At 35.4% G+C, this 21,602-nt stretch overlaps 1 protein-coding gene across 4 annotated transcripts in view; it reads left to right on the plus strand.

The window, feature by feature from the left end:
• LOC149770137 (calcitonin receptor-like) overlaps nucleotides 1–21,602 on the plus strand; it is an 80,238-nt gene that overhangs the window by 42,247 nt on the left and 16,389 nt on the right. For all 4 annotated transcript variants that reach the window (XM_089949341.1, XM_089949343.1, XM_089949342.1 and 1 more), the window contains 5 exons: nucleotides 9,081–9,194; nucleotides 9,344–9,444; nucleotides 10,399–10,496; nucleotides 15,371–15,497; nucleotides 17,085–17,238. In XM_089949341.1, the coding sequence (XP_089805467.1) occupies nucleotides 9,081–9,194; nucleotides 9,344–9,444; nucleotides 10,399–10,496; nucleotides 15,371–15,497; nucleotides 17,085–17,238 (594 nt within the window). The remainder of the gene's footprint in view (nucleotides 1–9,080; nucleotides 9,195–9,343; nucleotides 9,445–10,398; nucleotides 10,497–15,370; nucleotides 15,498–17,084; nucleotides 17,239–21,602) is intronic.

The following is a 21,602-nucleotide window of genomic DNA, read 5'->3' on the forward strand; positions in this document are numbered from 1 at the left end:
AGAGGGTAGGTTGTTCTTCCCGGGTTTTGTTCTGGGTTCCGCCTCTATCAGTTTTACTGGCTGCCATGTATAGCCTGTCATGTGCTAAATGCGTTAAGCCCACAAAAACAACAGAGATGATGAATCTGACACATATCAAATAGTTCATGTCTACCAGAATGCAGTTATGGTGAATACAGTCTTTCGGAGACATTCTGAAATATTCCAAAGCTGTTGTGGATTCTTACGAACGGATTGTTCCTCTTTATATTAAAATCACTTTTTTATATGAAATTCACATGGTTTTCATGTGTAATCGATATGTTCATTATAAAAGGAATGGCTAAAGTCCGTATCAAATAATATCTTGCGGCGCTAACTCTTCAGAGTCTCATGATTTAATTTTTTAAAATTTATTTTGTCCTCTTGTAATAATATACAAATAAAATAATGAAAGAGCAGGGAGGGTCTTCCTAAAATACATGAATTGTTGGTACGAATTGTAAATAAAGAATACAAGTGTTTTAACTCATAATACCGAAATTAATATTAATTTGGCATTTCTCTATAGTATCAAGCAAGCAAACAGACTTTGAACTTTGCTTACAAATAAGTCATACAGAGAACTGAATGCAAACATAAAAATCACACAAGAAAGCGAAAACCTTACTCCGATAGCTAATCTCCCCATCTTCCTCATTTTTCTTTATGGACTTTTTACTTTCCTTCACTTTCCTTATGTATTCCAGGAGTAATAACATAAGCAACCAATTACACTTAAACTACGATTTTAATAGCTTTATCATTGTGTTCAGCATTATATTCAATTTTCAGCTCTGATTTATAAATGGATTTATAAATATATAGGCTTTCCAATGTAAAGGAAGTTTTGAAGCAGTGAAATTCTATGAAGTGATTGCAAGATGATGGCAATTATTTGATCATTATAAAGTATTTTGATCATAATCTAACTTATTAATGACACGATGTGGTCATTGTAATCTATCTTAAATTTGCATTACTTAAGAGCAACATTTTCTACCGTTGTTATTGAATCCTCCTCTGGCAGCACGCGACTGACAATGTGCAAGAAGTTTCGCAATCAAATTCGTAAAAGAAAATAAGCAAACCTTTGCTTACTCATCAATAACGAAAACGGAGAAGTAAAACTTTTGCATATGGAAAAGTGTATATTTTACTTATTATTGTCGTATGACATTATATGGGAGAGGTGGTTTGAAACCGCTGTTTGTTGAAAGGGCTTATAGATTCGGACTAACTTTCAGATGATAGTATTCACTTGATAAGTATCAAGTAGACTGTCTCCATTACTAGTATTGATTATCGTTCCTGAACTTAATACCGAAACAGACGGTAGGTGTCCATTTCCACGCGACTCAAAGCAGTTTTCAAATTCTACGCATACACTGATACATCATCTGCACCTGGTTCACTATTAATTATAAAACTAAGCACAGGATATGAACTACCTGGCATTTAGGATAAGACAGTACAATCTCCTTCACAATTTATGCAACTTCATTTTTTCTTCACAAATTTCACGCTACATCAAAGCACAAGGTCTCCAAGATCATGCGTTTGATAGCTGTAAGTAATCAATTTTGTTCCAAGGGTTCTCTAACCTTTCTACAAAGAAACACTTTTCCAGTTTTGGCTCGAAAGAACAGAAGAGAAATGATAACAGGGGATCTGTGGGAAGCATTGATAAGGAAGGTTTCAACCAAGTTGTAATTTTAAAATATACCATATCAAAGGCCACACCATGGCTGCGTTTGTTTGGAGTGTGAAATTCATTGAAAGAGTCTGTAAATGTCTATTTACAATACTGAGTAAAACTAAAGAAAGTTAAAAATATTGAGATAGATAACGCCTGGAAAATCTGGAAACACATGTTTCTAATGGTTTCATTTCAGTTTTTGCTATCTGTCCTCGTCGACGTATAACAATTATTGCATTAATCACTATCTTTGCGAAAGCATACTATTCAGTTCTCTTTATATATGTTGCTAGCAATGTAACTTTTAATTTTGTTGTACGGTTAACTTTAAAAAAAATAATCAGCATTTGTGTGAGCCACTGAGAGACGCATATACAAGCTGTATAATGCTCTAATACATGCTCATGAACTACGTCTGTAACAAGGCTTTTAGAGCACTGTCCTTCGTGATGAGAGAGAGAGAGAGAGAGAGAGAGAGAGAGAGAGATGTCGCTTAATACATATTTGTATTTGTGACATGTCAAAAGAATTTAGTAAAACCAAAATTTCGCCTGTTTCCTTTGTAGAATTTGCTGGTCTGCGCAGAAAATGTATTTTTATTAAACTGCAAAACGGAGATGTAAAGAAACGGGCAAAAGCGATGGAGATGACTTTTGTCAAGAAGGTTTGCACGCATTATCATTATTTGCCGGCTTTTTTGGAATCAAAATGTCTTCCAAGATGAAATCGATCCGATCTGACCATCACAAGATCGGCAGTTTCTTCTTAGATAAGGTTGATTATAATATTACGATGACAAGCGATGTCTTAATGACGTGGTTGGCATCATTGACTCACGGACACAGTGAAACATGGGACTCGATTATTTGATAATCTCAGATTGTAAGCACAAATATAATACATCGGCAGTTGTCAGAAAGAGTAGTAAGGGTAAGCGCAGCATCTGGGCACAAATGTGATTTCTTTAAGTGAGCTCATCTTCTTGACCATTTCGCTCTTGGCGGTTTGACCACTGCAAGCACCCATGGGTATTCTGGTCAAAATTAGGATTTCAATTAGAGAACTCACTTTTGTATTCAGACCGAAATTTTGCTTTACTATTATTACGCTTTTAGAACTGTGGAGTGCATGCATTTCCCATGACTGCTCATAAGGGCTGTCACACAGAAGTTACCTATAACCTTTCATTTCATTTATGTCAGGTTAATCTGGCATATAATGGTGGAAACGATATTAGCTCCTGAAAAAGACTTGATCAAATGTGATTTTAAAGAGCTCTAAAAGGTTTTGAGTATGCATTTTATCTTGTTTCGACTTTTGTGCTCTGGGTTCAGGGTATCGATGTTCATATTTTGCTTTGACTTTTTTTTGGACAATTTATGCCAACAATCGTTGCTGGTGAATACTGAAAGCTTTGATCAGGCGTTTTATGTAGTCAGGCGTTTTATGTAGTCGGGGATGTTCATTCTGGAACTAAATAATTTAAAATTTCAAAACTGGTAACAAAAAGAAAACATTAAATAAATAGCAAGGCGATACATCATGTAGCATTAGGAAAAATTATGGTTAAATCAAACTGCATTGCTGGCAAGTTATCACAGCGAACAGATCTTTGTAGAAAAGTGAACTTGGGTGAGTCGATTAATGCCAGATAAGAATAATGTGTATATTCGGTGGTTGAACTGCCATGAAAGATGTCTCGAATATTCCACTTAAACTTAGTAGCTAAATTCGTTCATTCTGCACCGAGTAAATGGCGTTCTCAAACAACTTACCTGTCGAATATAAAAGACACCGTCTAACAACATGCAAGCTCTCAATTTGTTGCTTATAGGCTGAAAACTGTATTTAGGTCGTACGGATGCCACAATATTGTACGTGTTTCCTTGCACTTAAACTGGAAATATGCTCTTGTATGTATAAAAGACAATTCATGATTTTTGATCGTAGTGTCTACCTTAATATAGAATGAGCTTTACCATTGATTATAAAACAGTTTTGACGCAAATGTGTATTACTTGATATAAAATTGTTTTAGTTCTGAACAGACACTGTATCTTGTGCCAAAGGTGCGATTAAAGAAAGTACACCATAATCATCGAAAGACTTCAAATGTAAGAAATACGTGTGGAAGAAGTTTCGTCTGTCTGCTAGATATGGAGACGCACACATTTCACTAATCAAATTCAAATGTAGACTTATTTCGCTTACACGTTCTTCTCCAATAATCGTCAAATCTGTTGAAAGCTAGAATACTTCAAGTGATAAGGCTATCTGATAAATGGGCTACTGAGTATACATAACGATATCTTCCATGGCGTTTTTTTTATTTTGTCAGATGTATGCCTGTTTAAAAATAATTTGCTCAACGCTTATCAAATGTTTACAGTTGGCAGTTTATTATTTCGTATACATCTGCATTACACGAATCATTCACGGATGTTAATTGTAAAAACCTTGGCCGTAGCATAGGGAAAAGATTATAACCCAGAAGATGACAGTTTTTTCGTCGTGATCTGAAAAACGTTCGAACGTTGGAACATTTTGAACATAATAAATCACACTGATTATTATTATTATTATTATTATTATTATATAATCCAAATTTCAAACATTAATCTTATACCAAACAACCCACTAAAATTAAAAATATTTAAGTACGGGAAAATCTCATAAGTGATATTCTGATGTTCAAATATGGTTTACATCACGAAAAAGCAACTAGTCAAGGTTACTGAATGCGGCCTGATGATGTTAATATGCAACATTCGTGTAATTTCATATTGGAAAATACCATACAATAATAAATTGTATAAGATTGTGAGATCGAAATGTTTCAAAGAGTCGCAAATTCAGAAGTGTTATTTCCTAAGCCAAATTTAAAAGAACGTATGTCCGATATTATTTCTCTGCAGCGTTAGATATAAGAATCGTTTGAAAAGAATACAGAAAAGAAAACTTGAAGCTCTTTGTTCTGAGCAATTTGTTTTACATACATACATACATACATACATACATACATACATGCACGCACGCACGCACGCACGCACGCACGCACACACATACATACATACATACATACATACATACATACATGATCGCATTATCAAATGATTTACGCGAAAATGTCGAAGATCATGAAAACAATATCTATGTTAAAATTATATATTCTTCATATTTTATTTTCGTTAATGTGGACATGCAAAAATAATGTAGGGTTGTTGTAAATTTAGTTATTCAAGGGAGTGTCTTAGCAATTTTGACAAAGAAACACGGCTCGAACTAAATCAACACTAAACTGAATATTTTTTGCTTTATCCAGTTTAATTATAATAATAAAGTCGTTTCTTTTATCATAATTAAGGTCATTAATACAGGCAGCTTTCGCGACCCCCAAAAAATGAAGTTATAAGGAAATAAGTCAATTTCATATAAAGCAGGAAAAGCTAATATAAAACAAGAACGCTTATAAAATGAAAAGATTAATGGTCGGGCATTAATATTAATACTCAGATAAAACAAATGAGGCACAAAAGAAACAGACCCACTAAATATCGGAATAAAACAAATGAGGCACAAAAGAAACAGACCCTCTAAATATCGGAATAAAACAAATGAGGCACAAAAGAAACAGACCCTCTAAATATCGGAATAAAACAAATGAGGCACAAAAGAAACAGACCCTCTAAATATCGGAATAAAACAAATGAGGCACAAAAGAAACAGACCCACTAAATATCGGAATAAAACAAACGAGGCACAAATGAAAATGACCCCTGTAAATATCGTAATAAAACAAATGAGACACAAATGAAAAAGACCTTCGAAATATCTGAATAAAACAAATGAGACGCAAAAGAAACAGACCCGCTAAATATCGTAATAAAATAAATGAGGTACTAAATATCGGAATAAAATAAATGAGACACAAAACAGACCCGCTAAATATCGTAATAAAACAAATGAGGCCCAAAAGAAACAGACAATCTAAATATCGGAATAAAACAAATCACACACAACAAGCTGGTGACGACTGAAACTCACTACAGACAAATGAAACAAAATAGCATAAAATGAATCAAGCTTCACTACTACACGGCAAACAAAAACCGTCAAATGAAATGAATACAATTGGACAAGAAGAAAAAAAATGACCTAACCATATACAAAAACGCCCAAAACAAATCTTAATAGAACACAAATGTTTAAAGAAACAAAAAAAAAAATAATAATAAATAAACTAAAATAAAAAATAAGATTGAAACAATTAGACACAAGACGAAATAAACAGTATTTAAATGAGACAAACAATAATTAAGCTGGTGAAGCTAAGAGAAAATTAAATACTGTAACAATAGAAAAATTTAAAACGCACGTGCATCACCTTTACAGAAACGTTATTGACAAATGAACGCAAGACGACAGTCAAATAATCCATTTTATAAAAAGAACCGACACCATCCCTACACCGTAAAGGGAAATTATTTTCATTATGTCAAGACAGCAAAATATTTGGAAAATATTGTATCCTTTGAGTCAAAATGATGTACCTAACGGTGTATGGCTGTTAAATGAATGAGCCGATTTCTTGTCACGCGCCATGAACAAATAACACAGGTGAATCGGGGCCGCCGATGCCGCCCACTCCAATGACCCTTGTACCACTGATGATACCAAGATCGCCCCATGAGTATGGCATCATCGTCAACCTTGGGTGCCAAAAACAGCAGGAGCAACGAACATAGACAGATATTTCAAAGAGTTTCCAATGAAAGTAGCCTTAACTGGTTATGAGATGTTAATTTTCCATTTTAAATTAATTTTATTCCTTACCTGAAATTACAGACGAGTGGGAATCGGAGCTTGAGAGTACTTTTAGGTGGTATTCATTAAATCATCAACCACTTCTGAGAGAGAGAGAGAGAGAGAGAGAGAGAGAGAGAGAGAGAGAGAGGAGGGGCGGGAGGGAGGGAGAGTTTCTTGACCTAACCATGGATATTCTGATCTTTGCTTCATATACTAGTCATATTTATGATTATTTTACCAAAAAAAAAAATAATTAAACTTTCATTATAGTGTGCCTTATCAGCGATGATTACGGCTGTTTTATAAACACGATGTTTCATTTTATTCGGCAAAAGGAGAGTCACTGAACAAGCTAAAAACGCACTGTTTGTCCTCAATAACAGTATAGAAAATCTGTCTAATTCACTGAATTTTTTCTGCATAATACTGTTTGGCCGTTATCGTTGTACGGATGTAAGAGCTTTACAGAAAATTCCATTATTGAACAATTATTACGCAGTGATTTCGCATGAATAGTTTAATTTAAGGAAAACGTAGCATTCTGAATATGTTGATTGGAGAGACCGGTAGATTTCTTACGAACATTTATATCAAAAGTTAGAGCTGTTATATTTTGAGTTAGACTTGTTAAAGAAACAATTAGCAAAATTTTAGAAATATCATGTCACTTTGTTGCTGCCGATATATGCAATTTTAATTAACTCTCCTTTATCAAACACATTTTCCGTGATTTATTACAATTTATGCCTTGTCTTACAGATACATTCATACAATCTGGGCATTCTAGTGTTTCGAATTCCTCTTGAAATATAATGTATTGGATATTTAAGTTAGTGGTTTGAGTAGATTTGAGTCATTATTACCCCTTGTAGAATAATTTTAAGTTCATTGCGTACAACGAAGATATCGATGAAAAGACATCGATGAGGAATTTCAGTTTCTCTATTACTAGACCTGAGTTGTCAATAAAGTTTAGTTCTGTTCCTTTTGTTTATAGTGTTTCTGTAATTTAATTTCGTACATGATTGAATTGTTTTGTAAAAGGTACTATACTGCTAAGAATTCATTGTTTCATATATGGAGGAACGAGCGTGCCAGAACCACTACAACGATTCATCTAAATTTGTAATGAATTTAAGATTCTCCGTGGAATTAATATAAATTGGCAATGCCTTAGGCTTCTCTCTGGACCGGACATTATTAGACAATCAATTCAATTAACCATTAATAATACATTTCGTAAAGATAGCATGAGGATGACAACACCGTCATCTTTATAAACATCCCCTCTCTCTGTCTCTCTCTCTGACACACACACACACACACACGCACAGTGCCAAGATGGTATAAAATATGAAAACCAGTTAATAAAAATGGAAAATAAACATCTCACTAACGATGCAGTCTACTTAATTTGGTAGCTCTCCTAAACAATTGTGCCCGCTGAGGATGCTGTTTCCGATGTTGATAATGTTGTCATGCTCGATTCCATGGACGATCAATGGAACTAAGGTCATCAGAGTGAACGGCCGCATAGATTCACCTGTGTTGCTAATGGCGCGTAGCAACAAAAAGACTGTTTCATTTAACAGTCACACAGCGACATTTGTTTTTTATTTTAATGGCTGTCACATGTTAAAATATGCCCTCTTCACTCAAAGTAAACTCCCCTTACAATACAGGAGTGTCCTTTGTTCTTTAGATAAAGTTGGTTATTTGACTCTCGTGTGTCAGTGCGCATGTCAGTGGCATTTGTGCGTTGCGTAATGTACACGCATGTGTTTCTGTCATTTTTCTGTTGTTGCGTTGTTTCTTTTTATGTTAGAGTAATCAACTCGATGTTCTTTTTTGTTCATTTAAATACCGTTTATTTCGTATTTCTTTTGATTGGTTTATTAGTGTTTACTTGTTCATTTTGACGTTTATGTTCGATTAACATTTGATTTGTGCAGATGACGTGTTCCTTCTTTCATTCCATTCTATTTATTTCATTTTACATTTGTTGCCTTGCATGCGATATCCTTGATTCATCGTATTTTATATTTTATATTGATTTGACTTTAGTCTGTTTCATTTTGGGAATTTGCGTCCAACAGTGACATATCACTTTACCTAAGCGAAGCAGTATTTGATTGGCTGACCGGGTATAACGCACAAGATTAAGATTGCCAGAGACTCAGTGATACCAACCGTCTGAGCATGCATTGGGACCAGTGCCGGGTTACCAGATATGCAGAGTAGGCACCGGTCTAGGGGCCCAGCAACAACGGATCAAAATAATATTGATAAAACGTATTAGGAGATAATTTGCGAGGGGCGGGGAGCCCAAGATTTTGACTAAGAGCCTCCACAGGGTATAATCCGGCACTGATTGGGACACGCCAAAATGTTGAACGTGTCCTGCAATTGCATGATTAGGATTCATCCTGAAGGGAGGTTTATATGCAGCAAGTAAGGGAAACGAGGAAGGCATGAATATATGTAGTAATCTAAAGTACATAGCAATTTGCAGCAGATTTTTATTTATTTATTTATTTATTTATTTATTTATTTCCAGACGGTCTGTACTGTGCCAGAACTGTGGATTTGTTTGGAGGATGTTGGAAAGATACACCTGCCGGAAGTATAGCCGCAATTCAGTGCCCTGAACTTCCGAGATTCAATACAAAAGGTATATCAGTTGTGTTTCCATCTGTGTTCATTTCAGTTACAATACCATGAACTACGTTAGTTTTCTGTAGCAATTGAATGATATAACTTAAGCGAATTTTTAAAAAATAATATATTTTTGACGAAAGCTATTCTTTCTTTTATCTCTAGAGTACGCTTACAAGGAATGCACCATTAACGGTACATGGTTTGTTAACTGGACAACCGGAAGGGAATGGGCAAATTATAGTGCATGTTATGTTCATGATAAGGTAGGTAGACCCATACAACTGTTATGCTGCACAGGGCGCATTTTTAGACTATTTGTTTTCTTAACGTCCAAAATTAATGAATTGATGAATAAGGTAAAACCATTGGACGAAAGATCCTTTCTTTAATTTTTTTCATCGTGGTTCAAAACGAATTAATGTGAAAACTTTAAGATCAGTAAGTTTGACTTCATCAAATATTTATTTTTTGTATTGTTATTTTCGCTTCACACAGGAAAGTGCTTTCATCGTTAATTCCATAAATACTGGAAGACTTCTGCTTAGCGAGAGATGTATTTCAAAAATGGATTATTACTAGCAAAATTAGGTCACTGTGATATGAGTTCAGATTGCTAGCGAACACGATACCTTTATGTAGTTAGCTTCACTTCTTGATACTGCTTCATGTATGTTCATCAATCTTGATAAGTCAATTTTATTTATAGACATAGTTTCGCTCCCTTGAAAAAATATGTCACGGAAACCATGTCTTCAGCCTAAATGTACAATCTATATCCTAATTCATACGACAGGAGTCGATGCGAGAAGAAACGAAACAACCTGCCGAATTCTGTTCATTTTTTTGTTAGTTATATTACACAACATTCCAAAATGCAAAAATAAATGACAAAAATATTAATCTGATTTACCCCATCTATCATTCAAATCATGACGCGTGAATTGTGAAATAATGAAACAATTGATTTCCTGCAGCAACGCTTCTAGTTTTCTTGGAATCCCATTTCACGATATGGCGAAAAACGAGATAGACTACAACCATATGGATTCGATCTCACGGCATTAAATATCAGAGTTAAATCCTCTCTTGCATTTGGGAAATGTGGCATTCCGCATTCCTACCAACGCTCTAAACGAGGCCGTCGGTGCTGCACATTGTGTCCATTTATACTATTATTAATCCTACCAATCCACATAATAGTAAATTTTGATTGACAGGATGAAGATCACAAGAATGTAATTTACATCTTCGTTGGTGGATTCAGTCTGTCACTGCTAATGCTGATTTTGTCCCTGTTCATATTCTTCAGGTATAGGTAGGTAAAGTTAATATCATCAATATATAACAGTCACAAATAGACAGATGGATGACCACACAATATAATGTTCTCTTTAAAATCGTCAAGTTTGCTGTCGATTTATCTATCGCACCACACATTGCTAATAACTTATCCGTTTTATCCACCCTTCTATATTCTATCCACTTTTCAAACTAGGCATGCATGTATTAATTCACGTACGCACATAATATGCATGCTTGTATGTATGTATGTATGTATGTATGTATGTATGTATGCATGCATGCATGCATGTATGTTATGGACAGTTTTGTGCCCATATTTACAAAAAACGGACGTATGTGAACAAAGGTTTTCATAGTGGATCAACAGTTGAGTGGGGAAGAGCAAGTACTCATACAGGTCCACGTACGAAGAGGTTGGCGTCGTCTTGGAGCCCAATAATATACAAACGTTGAGGGTCGATCGCCCAGTGGTCGTCAAAAGGTAAGAGCCGGGGCCCAATTTATGCCCAGAATGTAGGGGAAGGAAATACACATGAACGTACAGACAGAGACATGAATAGACTGACAAAGCTGGATAAACAAATACTATTACAAATCATTGCTCACACTTACAGACCAACACATATTCCAAAGACAAACACACCTCCTTACAGACAAAACCCACCATAACATACAAACTCGCGTCCTTACTGATAAACAGATATTCTTCTAGACAAACATACGTCCTACAAACAAACACCTTCCCTTGGTATGGTACATTGAAAGACTAACACACACACACACACACACACCTGTAAATCTACACTAATATAACCTCACATATAGATAATGGGGTTTTCTTTTCGTCATTGAATTTGAATGGGATTGACCCGAGCCGTTGAGTTAGGATTTGAGAAGTGCCTTGGCTCTGATGGTTGATGCAGCATCTACTCTTCTAACACCACGATCTACATCATCGACAGCTCTTCTGCGATTTGTTTTTTGACCACATGATGACTAAGACCGATAGCCTCAAGGAGGACTCACTGACCTTTTCCTCGAATATCTTGATAGTGGTACTGATTAAGAGGTTCTCGTTGTCGTTCTTGTTATTGTTCTGCCTCCGGCCTTTCATACTCCCATTCCATTTCTGCCTGGGCGTCCTCCAATTGTCGCTAGTGCTCCACGCATTCTTGGAAGGCAGCTCTGGTTTCTTCCGAGTTATGTCTATCCTCTACTAGAAGAACAGATAGGATGTTCTATGCAAATCAGAGTAGATTTGCCATCTCTGGATCTAATTCTTGGAGTAGAAAGGCACATGAAACCTACGCAGGCCGATCGCTACACAGTTTAGATGTCTCAAGTCCGTGTCGATTCTATCACCAGATGTGATGTTGTCTCATTGAGGGTGTGTATCAAGACTGGTGAAATCAGAGTCTTGTATGCTTAATTCGCGAAAGTGATGGAAATCATTTGTATCTTCTTGCGCGGATATAATGCAAAACATCCGTTAAAATATAGATAGATATTGATTGTCTAGCGTTTAAGAACAACCAAAAGTCAGCATGACACTAAACAACAGTAATGACTAAGAGACCAGAACTATATTCTTTAATCGTTACTAGCGAATTGTATGCAGAAAAAGTCATTTAGTATGATATATATATATATATATATATATATATATATATATATATATATATATATATATATATATATATATATATATATATATATATAGTCTAGTGCGTCACTAATTAAACATACACACGCACTATTATCCAGTCACTCTTAAATGTGATCTTTGAGATTTCTAGTTATGAACTGCATTGTTTTTATAAAGTGTACGATTTTGTTTTTAATTGGAGGCAATCCTGACGAATCACAATATTGCATCATACAGTAGTCGTCTTAGTTGGGAAAGTAAAGAGGTACCCAGTGTTTTCTCGATCGATGGGTATCGTCCTTGTTGTTCACATGATCTCAAACATATGTGGTTTTTAGATGAGGTAGTTCTTCTTTGACTCTGATAATTAGGTTATATGGTGCTGTGTACGAACTGTGAGTGAGAATGTAATGCAGTCCCCATGTATTCACACAGATGATGACCAACAATTAACTCAATACTATTTCTTTAAATTAGTCAGTTAGAGCGGAGGATAGGCTCTTGTCCTGATTTAATAGGAATTCTAATGGTTCGTTCACGATATAGGTCTGTATTGATTTTGAATTGTATGGCAGTTTGTTCCGAGCCAAAGCTTTCACTAGAAAACAATTTGAAAATGTTCTTCTTCGCAAATCATTATACACTTATGTTTTTATTGACTTTAATGATCGACGTTACATGTATAACATGTTCTTTTCGTATCGCCCTGTAGCATAATTCTTTTGGCAAGATATTTGACAGAATATTTCACTAAGTCCTTGTTTTGTTACTGCTATTGCGCCAATAATTTTCTGCTGCTGCTCATGGTCAACTGTTTCCATGATGAGGACCACTTCTCTTAGACTATTGGTTTCGATGGTATTCTTGAATTATGCAATAAAGATCACGTTCACCGCATTGCCGAGCGCCTGGAAAAAACTGAATTTCCACACGCAGCTATCTCGATCATATGAAGTGAAACGTACCTCGTCGTTGCCTTTTGTCGGAGCGAAATAAAGAAAAAACAAATAATCAGTATCCCTCGCACTATTGTCGTAGGACGTGCCATGGATGGTTTTGGTACCCAAAGCCCATTTATTTCAAACACAGACAGCGTGGATATGATTTATAAATTGCATTCACCTACGGGAAGATTAGGGAAATAATTGTTTTAGCTGTACATGGTTTTCCTCTTCTTAGTTATCGCCGTTGGAATCAACATTAAATTGAAGTACACTCAGAAATGGAGTTGCTGAGTCTCTTACCATGCTGAATTTAACTCATGACAACATATTCAAGCAACTGGTTGTCTTTCAAACAGTTTGATGGGATATCGAAATTACTGGGAGAACGTGTTGTTTTGAATATCTTTATAACCAGGAGCAAGACTAATGTTTCCATTTAGATCGGACACAATTATAGACATTATCTCGCTTTAAGAAAATTGCATTCCTGAATGACGAGATTGTGGGTGATAGTCGATATTCACGCGTTTATTGGTTTTCATGAGTGGTTTTGACTTGGGGGTTGCAGTCCAAGGACCGAATCTTTGAGATTATCATTTCCAACGTATATGTATGTATATGATGTTCCTCCCGATTGCGTAGACGTCGTCGTCTTTCGGGGTCACTCTTTATACCTCAGGCAAGTAAAACAATATTTAAAGCTTTTATTTCATTATCTAGATTGGCCAATCGTGCGAAACAGTTATGAAGTCCAGTTCGGTAAAATTCTTTGTAGAACATGGACTTTGTCTCTCAAGTACTGACCCAAAACCCTGTCTTAATGACTAAGAAAGAGTCGTGTGTAATCAAACAGTGACAATTTCGTCTTTTCCCGAACCGCGCAGACCTGCTACGAGATTATTACAGGAATGGTGGAGATACAGCGACTCGAAACATCGTAGATCTGCCATTTCATAGCTTGGAAGACGGCCATGATTCAGGCCGCTATTAATTCAGAGAACGAACAAATAAAGCAGAACATGTTTTGCACTGACCTACCATAGAGTAGAGCAAACGGACACAATGTTAAATACCAGTTGCAACAGTGGAAAAAATCCTGAGTCACATTACGATCAGTGTGACTCGCTGGTGGTTGTGATCATATGGGTATTGTTATTCTATAATGATATATATCGGCATATGAAAATGTGGGTGTTGTTCATCAAGAGTGTGTCTGTATCTGCCAATTTATGTAATTACGTATACTCTTGTGTTTGGCTGTACGTCTGAATCTCCTTCCCCCCCCCATAATAAATTTCGGCCACTAGAGACCAACAATCCTCAACTTTGGACTACTGTTGGGCTCCAGATCCTCAACTTTGGATACCATGCCCCCTCCCCACCATCTCCACGTGACACCAATTTCGATCAACTCCACCCTCCCACAGCTTAGACCACTATGGATACCGTTTTCACTATTTCACATATTGGGCCACTCCGGGTACAAACATGTTCCAAACGCAGGCCCATTGTTCTCGCCTATGCTTACATGTTATAAATCTATCTAGCAACATTCTCACCAACCTACTAACCACCTATCTATATATTTCTGTCTCTGACCGTGTGTCATGCTATCTTTAAATTTATAAGCCTATACATGTTTACACAGATTCTATACACGGACACACGCACATAAAAACATATTCCTGATTTGCCGAGGTTATAGCGCCCTTTGTGCTGATTTACTTATATGTTCACACCCCCACCCCCCGTTTGATCAAGTGGTGGACATGAAACCTACCAGCGTTTATTATTTCAGTGTCCAGATTATTCAGCTTATATTGAAAACCTGGAAATCAATATTTTATCTTCGTCCAATGTCCACTCCTTGCCATTCTTTAAGGTCATGATTACCAAGATTATTTTTCTTCATATTCCTATTTAAATTAAAGATACCTAAATATCAGAACTACGCCAAACACATAACAGCTCGTTTTATATCTCTATCTATCAAATAGTCTGTATTATTTATTTAACCGTAACTGTGTATCGGGATGTCGTTCATGTTTATTTTTTTATAGTTATGTAAAACGTAAGAAGAGGACGATATAGTTGGACATAACTGTTTCCAGTACTATTGTACATTATTTGGCAATAACTTTGTTTGGGAGAAAGACGGGTCAAAAAGAACATTGTGGTGGGATATATTGATTTAGACAGACATGACGAATCGAAAAGAACATCAGTGTGCAGTAGTGATATAGAGAGAAATGAAGGAATCAAAAGTATTAAATTCACTTCCTTTTTTTTCTCTTCCAGGCAGTTGCAATGTGATAGAATAACTATCCACAAAAACCTTTTCATTTCTTATGTATTTACTGGATTGTCATGGCTGCTGTACTATCTACTTGTAACACTAGATGGGGATATACAGTTGGAAAATCCGGTAAGATATCCCCTGATCATTTAAAGTCAGTCCAGAATGATAGAATTAATATAAAATTATGGAAAGCCTCTTTCAGCAAATGTCACTTTGTTAGAAAGACTTAATTAAAAGCCATTGTCACTTACACGTTGAAAGGTGATTCATTTAGACAATCGCTTACAAATATAGAGTAACACACATTGATATGCAGATAGACAGAAATAGAGTAGACATATACTGTATATGGGTATATAGACAAACAAGCGAACACTGCCTGTACGGATACAAAGAAAGAACTAATAGAAAGTCATTTAATTGCAACAACAACAAATACTCAGTAAGAAACTTCACTTCGAAATATTACACTCTTCCAACTGAAAAATTACGTTCCGGAAACTACACTTTCAAAAACTTCACATCAGACAATTACACTTCCGGATTTACATTTCAAAAAACTTCATTTCGAGAAATTGCACTTCCGGAAACTACACTTTCAAAAAGTTTACTTTGAAAAACTACATTTCCTAAACTACACTTCCTAAAACTTCACATAAAAAATTACACTTCCGGAAACTACACTTTCAAATACTTCACTTCGAAACACTACACTTCTGGAAATTACACTTTCAAAAACATAACTTCGAAAAACCACACTTCCCGAAACTCAACGTACAAAATCAAATACCAATAACTCAAATACTGGCCATCATTTACTCGAATAATTTAATCCCACTATAAACCTTCTCTTGCTTGTGACATGGAAAATTTTAACAAAAAGAATAACATATAATGTTGCACACACCTCAACAGCCCAAGACTGGGCAACTTGACATTACTCAAAATCATGGTTACGATGTACTACGATCGTGGTCATATCCACGGTCTGAGAACCCAGAATAAATGTACCTTCCTCTCCCGACTGCTGTGCGCGAACACTATCTGGAAATCGCGAAGGCTAAATGTGTACATTGTGAGCAGCGATGTACGCGGCAACAAAACCCATTTTAACATATGTTCAAATTTAATACAAAGGAATTTTCGAGTACAAAATTCTTTAGCAAGTATTGTATCCCAGGAAAAAGGTAATAACTGAAACATTTTTATGCCGAAACACATGCATTTGAAGAGGAAAGGCAATCATAAAATATAATTTGTTTTGGGTAAATTCAATAGAAAATGTCATAAATCCATTAGCTATCTCTTTACGTGTGTGTATTTGCCTGAGTGTGAAGATTTTCAGTATGTATTGTTTTTATCCCCATATATAAGAACAATTGTGGGAATAGTTTTTGATACCCTCTATGCGTCCTTCTGTCTAATTATGTGCCTGAGTCTATTTGTCCCTCTTCGAAAGTATTCGGGCAGAATTTCGTGCAACGTGGTAATTATCTTGTGCAGAACAAAATGTTTTCAAATATTTTAGCCAACCTTTATACTTGCATGCGCAGTTGTAACAGGAAAGCACATCATTCATGTAAAAATTATTTTGTTATGTAAAACTGTCGGGGATGGAGGTGAATGTCTGGGTGAAAGTGTATACATAAAAAAGGGTAATTATTTGCGAGCCATTAAAATTGCTATAATGTAAACATATTTTCTACATTCTAGGTCTGGTGTCAAATGTTGCATTTAGTGACGGAGTATTTCACAGTGTGTAACTTCCAATGGATGTTCTGCGAAGGACTGTATCTGCATACTGTCATTGTGTACGCGTTTAATACTGGGAAGGCAATCATCATTTCCTGTCACGTGATTGGTTGGTGTAAGTCTTATTTTACAGTAGGAATTCATTTTTTTTTCTGATATGCATGTTGACCTGGTTTTCTATACGTAACGCGATTTGGATTTTTAGCGCTATAGATCCAAAAATCAAGAGACTAATGTTCCGAGACGATATGCATGATAATCTGGTAATCATAATTCATAAATTACTTCCCTAACATACTAAGTTAAAAATAAGAAAAAAGAACATACGGTATTGCGATTAAGTCCAAAAATAATTCAAGAATTAAAAAAACACAATGAAAAGTTCTAAGTGAATCAGAGTTAAAATCCCGATCGAATCCAAGATGGAAAGCGATGACGTCTGTAATAGTCAGCGTTGCACTGATTTGTCAACAGTCTTTTGTTGAATCACAGGAAATGTTATTCCAGTTTTGAATTCTGTATAATTTCCAGGGAATGTCTTCGTCGTCCAAGAATTATCAGAGCACTTTATGTTTTTCCAGGGATAAGACTCACTTGAATTTCAATAATTTGAAGAAAATACAAAACGCAGCCCAAACTGGACACAACATAAACAACTTGACATCTCAAGTGTTAAGGCAGAACTGATAGAATCCTTATCAAAACATCAGCTATAAAACTAACTACAACGCAAAACAGATTCCCGTATAGGGTCAAGAGTTCAAGCTTTCAGATGAAATTTATGTTTGTTTTTACATGATACATATCACGACGACCAGCTGTGACCATGACTCAGCTTAATGATTCTTAATCTAAGAAAGTATAAAAATAATTTTAAAAATGCTGTTCACCAAAACTGTCACTGATTTTGGAACAAGGTCAGCAAAAAGATAAAATGTATCAGTTATTAATTGTTTACGTCGAAAAAAATCAGTCGGAACTGAACTCGGTTCTGGACAATATCAAATCCAGTAAACAAAATTATATTGCAGTAGCATGTAATGGAATGAAAAAATTAAAACTAACTGACCAACATTACAATTCATTATACATAACACTTCCCCCATAAAAGAAAAAGAAAGATGTATATAACAAAGCTTTCCTTTTACCATAGGTCAAATTATACATGTGGTTTATATATAAAAATAATATAAGAAGAAATCTTATGATTGTAACAAAGTATACAGAAACTTGATTTATAAAAGTAGTGCCAGATTTAAATTTAGAATTGCTCGTGAAATACTTTTCTACCAGAAGACTGCTGAGTGGAAGACTTACTTACAAAATAAACTTTATGAGCTAATGAATACTCGTCAGCAGTACGAGCAGCATTTTCAAAGTTTCGACCTTACACTGATCAAGATAAGTCTTAATGTAACTATGGACACAGTTTGTAAACTCTTCAAATAATACGCATTGTGTGAGATCTTCGTAATCTTTATTAACGTTTATATAGAGCACCACTTAAGAAATTGTCGTGATTTTTCACATGCAAATTCGATATAGGTCTGGTCAATTGATTTCTAGAATTCCTAAACCTTTGTTGATAAACATTCGGTACCAACTCATAACCCTTTAAGATATAGTCCTTAACCACATCATAACCAGCACTCTGGTGTAGTGACAGTGAAATGAAAATATCGCGAGCTTTACCAGTAAGAACACATTGGAATAATAGACTCCAATTTTCAGCAAATTTTTCAAAATAAGAAAAATATTTATCTACTTCTGCTTCTAGAAAAGGTGGTACTAACTTGATATTCCTTAAAAATTCAAAAGTAGGAGAGTGTTTTCCATTTCCCAGCTCTAGTTATATTAGTCTAATTTGAAATTCCCTTTCTTCCTTTTCTCTTTGCATTTGCCTTAGTCTATCTTCTTTTTCTTTCTAAAACTGCATTATTCTTACTTCTCTCTTTCTTTCCATTCGTAAATTTTCCATCTGAAACTGAACCTGTCTTATCTCTAAATCCAACTTTTGTAAACTGTACTTTCATTTTTAAAATTTCCAACCACTCTCGAGTAAGATTTAAAATGTTCTCTACTTTTGATGATATTGTTAAAAAAAGTTTTTAAATGTCAAATAATACTTGGGATTTAAAATTCCGAAACTGAGTGAATTTAAATGTCATAATTACTCACACTTGTCTGACCAATGAAACTTGGATTTCTGATTCAACAAATTTGTTAGATGCTCGGCAGAAATTGAGAAATTTGAATATTTCCGATTATATCCAGCCATATTAAAACATCGCACCTGATGCGCTGTGTGAGTTTTTCTGCCATACCTTAATTTCATTTTTGACTGAGTAGATTGAAGATTTGTTCTTGCTATTTCACTGGCCTTTGACAACTTATTTTTGTAATTAGAGGCATATTCAAGAAAATTAATCTGAAAAACTACATTTGAAAGAAGTTTCTCTTTTAATAAATTCAATGGTCCGCGGGCAGTATGTTCAAAGTCTAATTCAAAAGGACTAAAACCTAATGATTTTTTTAAACTGATTCCCTAAAAGCAAACAGCAGCAGATGAAAACCCTGATCCCAATTCTTTCATGCATCAAACGCAATAAAGACCGAATCATTTTCTTCAAAGTTTGATGAAATCTTTCCAAACCCCTTGACCTTCAGGGTGATAGACAGCAGGTTTAAAATGCTGAACGCCTCATCCATGCATTATTTGCAGGAACATAATAGACATCAAGTTTGACCTAAGATCAGATTGAACAGTTTTTCAAATTAAAAAACCAAACAAAACAACTTAGCAAAGCTTTTACTACGGGTTTAGTTTTACCATTACTCGAAGGAATTGCCTCTGGAAATCTTGTGGACATACATCACCAATTATTCTTTGCCTGACTTGGTCATATGTAAGGGACCGAGACAGTCTATGATTAGTATGTTCAATGGTCCATCAACTTTAAGAATAGGTTGCAGATGAACGTAGGTATCATCTATATATTTTAAAAACAGCAGTTTTCATTTTCGGCTAATACAGTGATTCAAGATTTTGTGATAAGACTTATTGATCCCTAAACGGCCAACCAAAGGAGTGGCATGGCCTAGGCTAAGAATTTCCTGCCAATATGACCTCGGAACAACAATTGTATCGCTGCCTGACCATTCGCCACCAGCAGATACCTCTCGTGGTCTCCATGTTCTCAAAAGGACCCCAATTATCAAAAAGTTAGAAAGTGTTACTTGTGTTGCTTCTGTTTTAATTTTTTTCCATAGGTACACACAGGAAGAGATACGGATTTCTGATTAGTCTTTACAGTCTTAACAGACGTTTGATTTTTAAGAGTTTTGCCAGATTAAGGCTTAGAAGTACTCGTATGAGACTGAGATGATTGTTGACCAGAAACCTGCTGAGAGGAAGATTCAGTGACAATGAAATGTTTTGAGTCAATTATAAGTATCAGATATACAAGTAGCATTTTTCAAAAAGATTTACTGTTCAGCTCATCAAGCTATATATTGGCATCCCTATAGATGCAACTCTTGAACTCTTCGATTTGTATGCGTTGTCTTGGGTTATCGTAATACTGGTCAACGTTCATGGTGAGAACCACCTATCAGATAGTTATTTTTCTCTTGCAAATTCATCATGGGTTAGTCACGTTTCTACAATTCCTAAACCGTTCTCGATATGCCTAAGGTATAAACGCATAGCCTTTGAAGATAAATTCTAGAACCACAGCTTAATCAGTACTTTGTTGTACCGCCAGTGAAATTTAGTCTACGATCTTTAACAATATTTTCACTTGGAAATAATAAAGTCCAATGCTCAATTGCCCATTTCCCATTTTCAACAACTTTCTTGAATTGATAAAAGTATTTTGCCTCAAAATTGGGTTCCAACCTAATATTTCTGGCAACATTAAAACATGAACGTGTATGTAAATAGGGTGATTGTGTTCCGCCTACCAGTTCAAATTCTTTCAATCTCTATTGCATTTTAATTTTTTATATATCTGTGTTTGTGTTTGCTTATATTAATTCTGCATCTGCTTTTGATAGTATGTCTCGTTCTTCTTTTTTCTCTGTCTCCCCCTTTCACATTTCTGCATTATCTTAACGACGATACAGTCGAAACATGTGGCCTAGACTGCAAGGTTCTAAAAGTAGACCTTTGTGCTCTATCCTTAAACAATCGAATCATTAGTATTCGAGTAATTGCTAGTCTGGCCAAAACTACAACAACACCCAATGAATGATGACCAACATATTAATTTACCGCCACCCACGTGGACTAAGTCTTGATTTTCATTCTTTAACGCAAATCATAATCAAAAAGTGACCTTTAGTATGCAGGTGACATTGGCCTCCTATGAAGGCTATTTTCCAGTTTTCCACTCTAACCAAGGCATATGGATGTTACCATATAAGACGAATTACCGTCCTCGTTTGATTTCAGGAACCGTGGAAAGAACAAATACATGC

The sequence above is a fragment of the Sinohyriopsis cumingii genome, unplaced genomic scaffold, assembly GCF_028554795.1.
Source record: "Sinohyriopsis cumingii isolate HCF-2022 unplaced genomic scaffold, ASM2855479v2 utg002632l, whole genome shotgun sequence".
Taxonomy (NCBI): Eukaryota; Metazoa; Mollusca; class Bivalvia; order Unionida; family Unionidae; genus Sinohyriopsis; species Sinohyriopsis cumingii.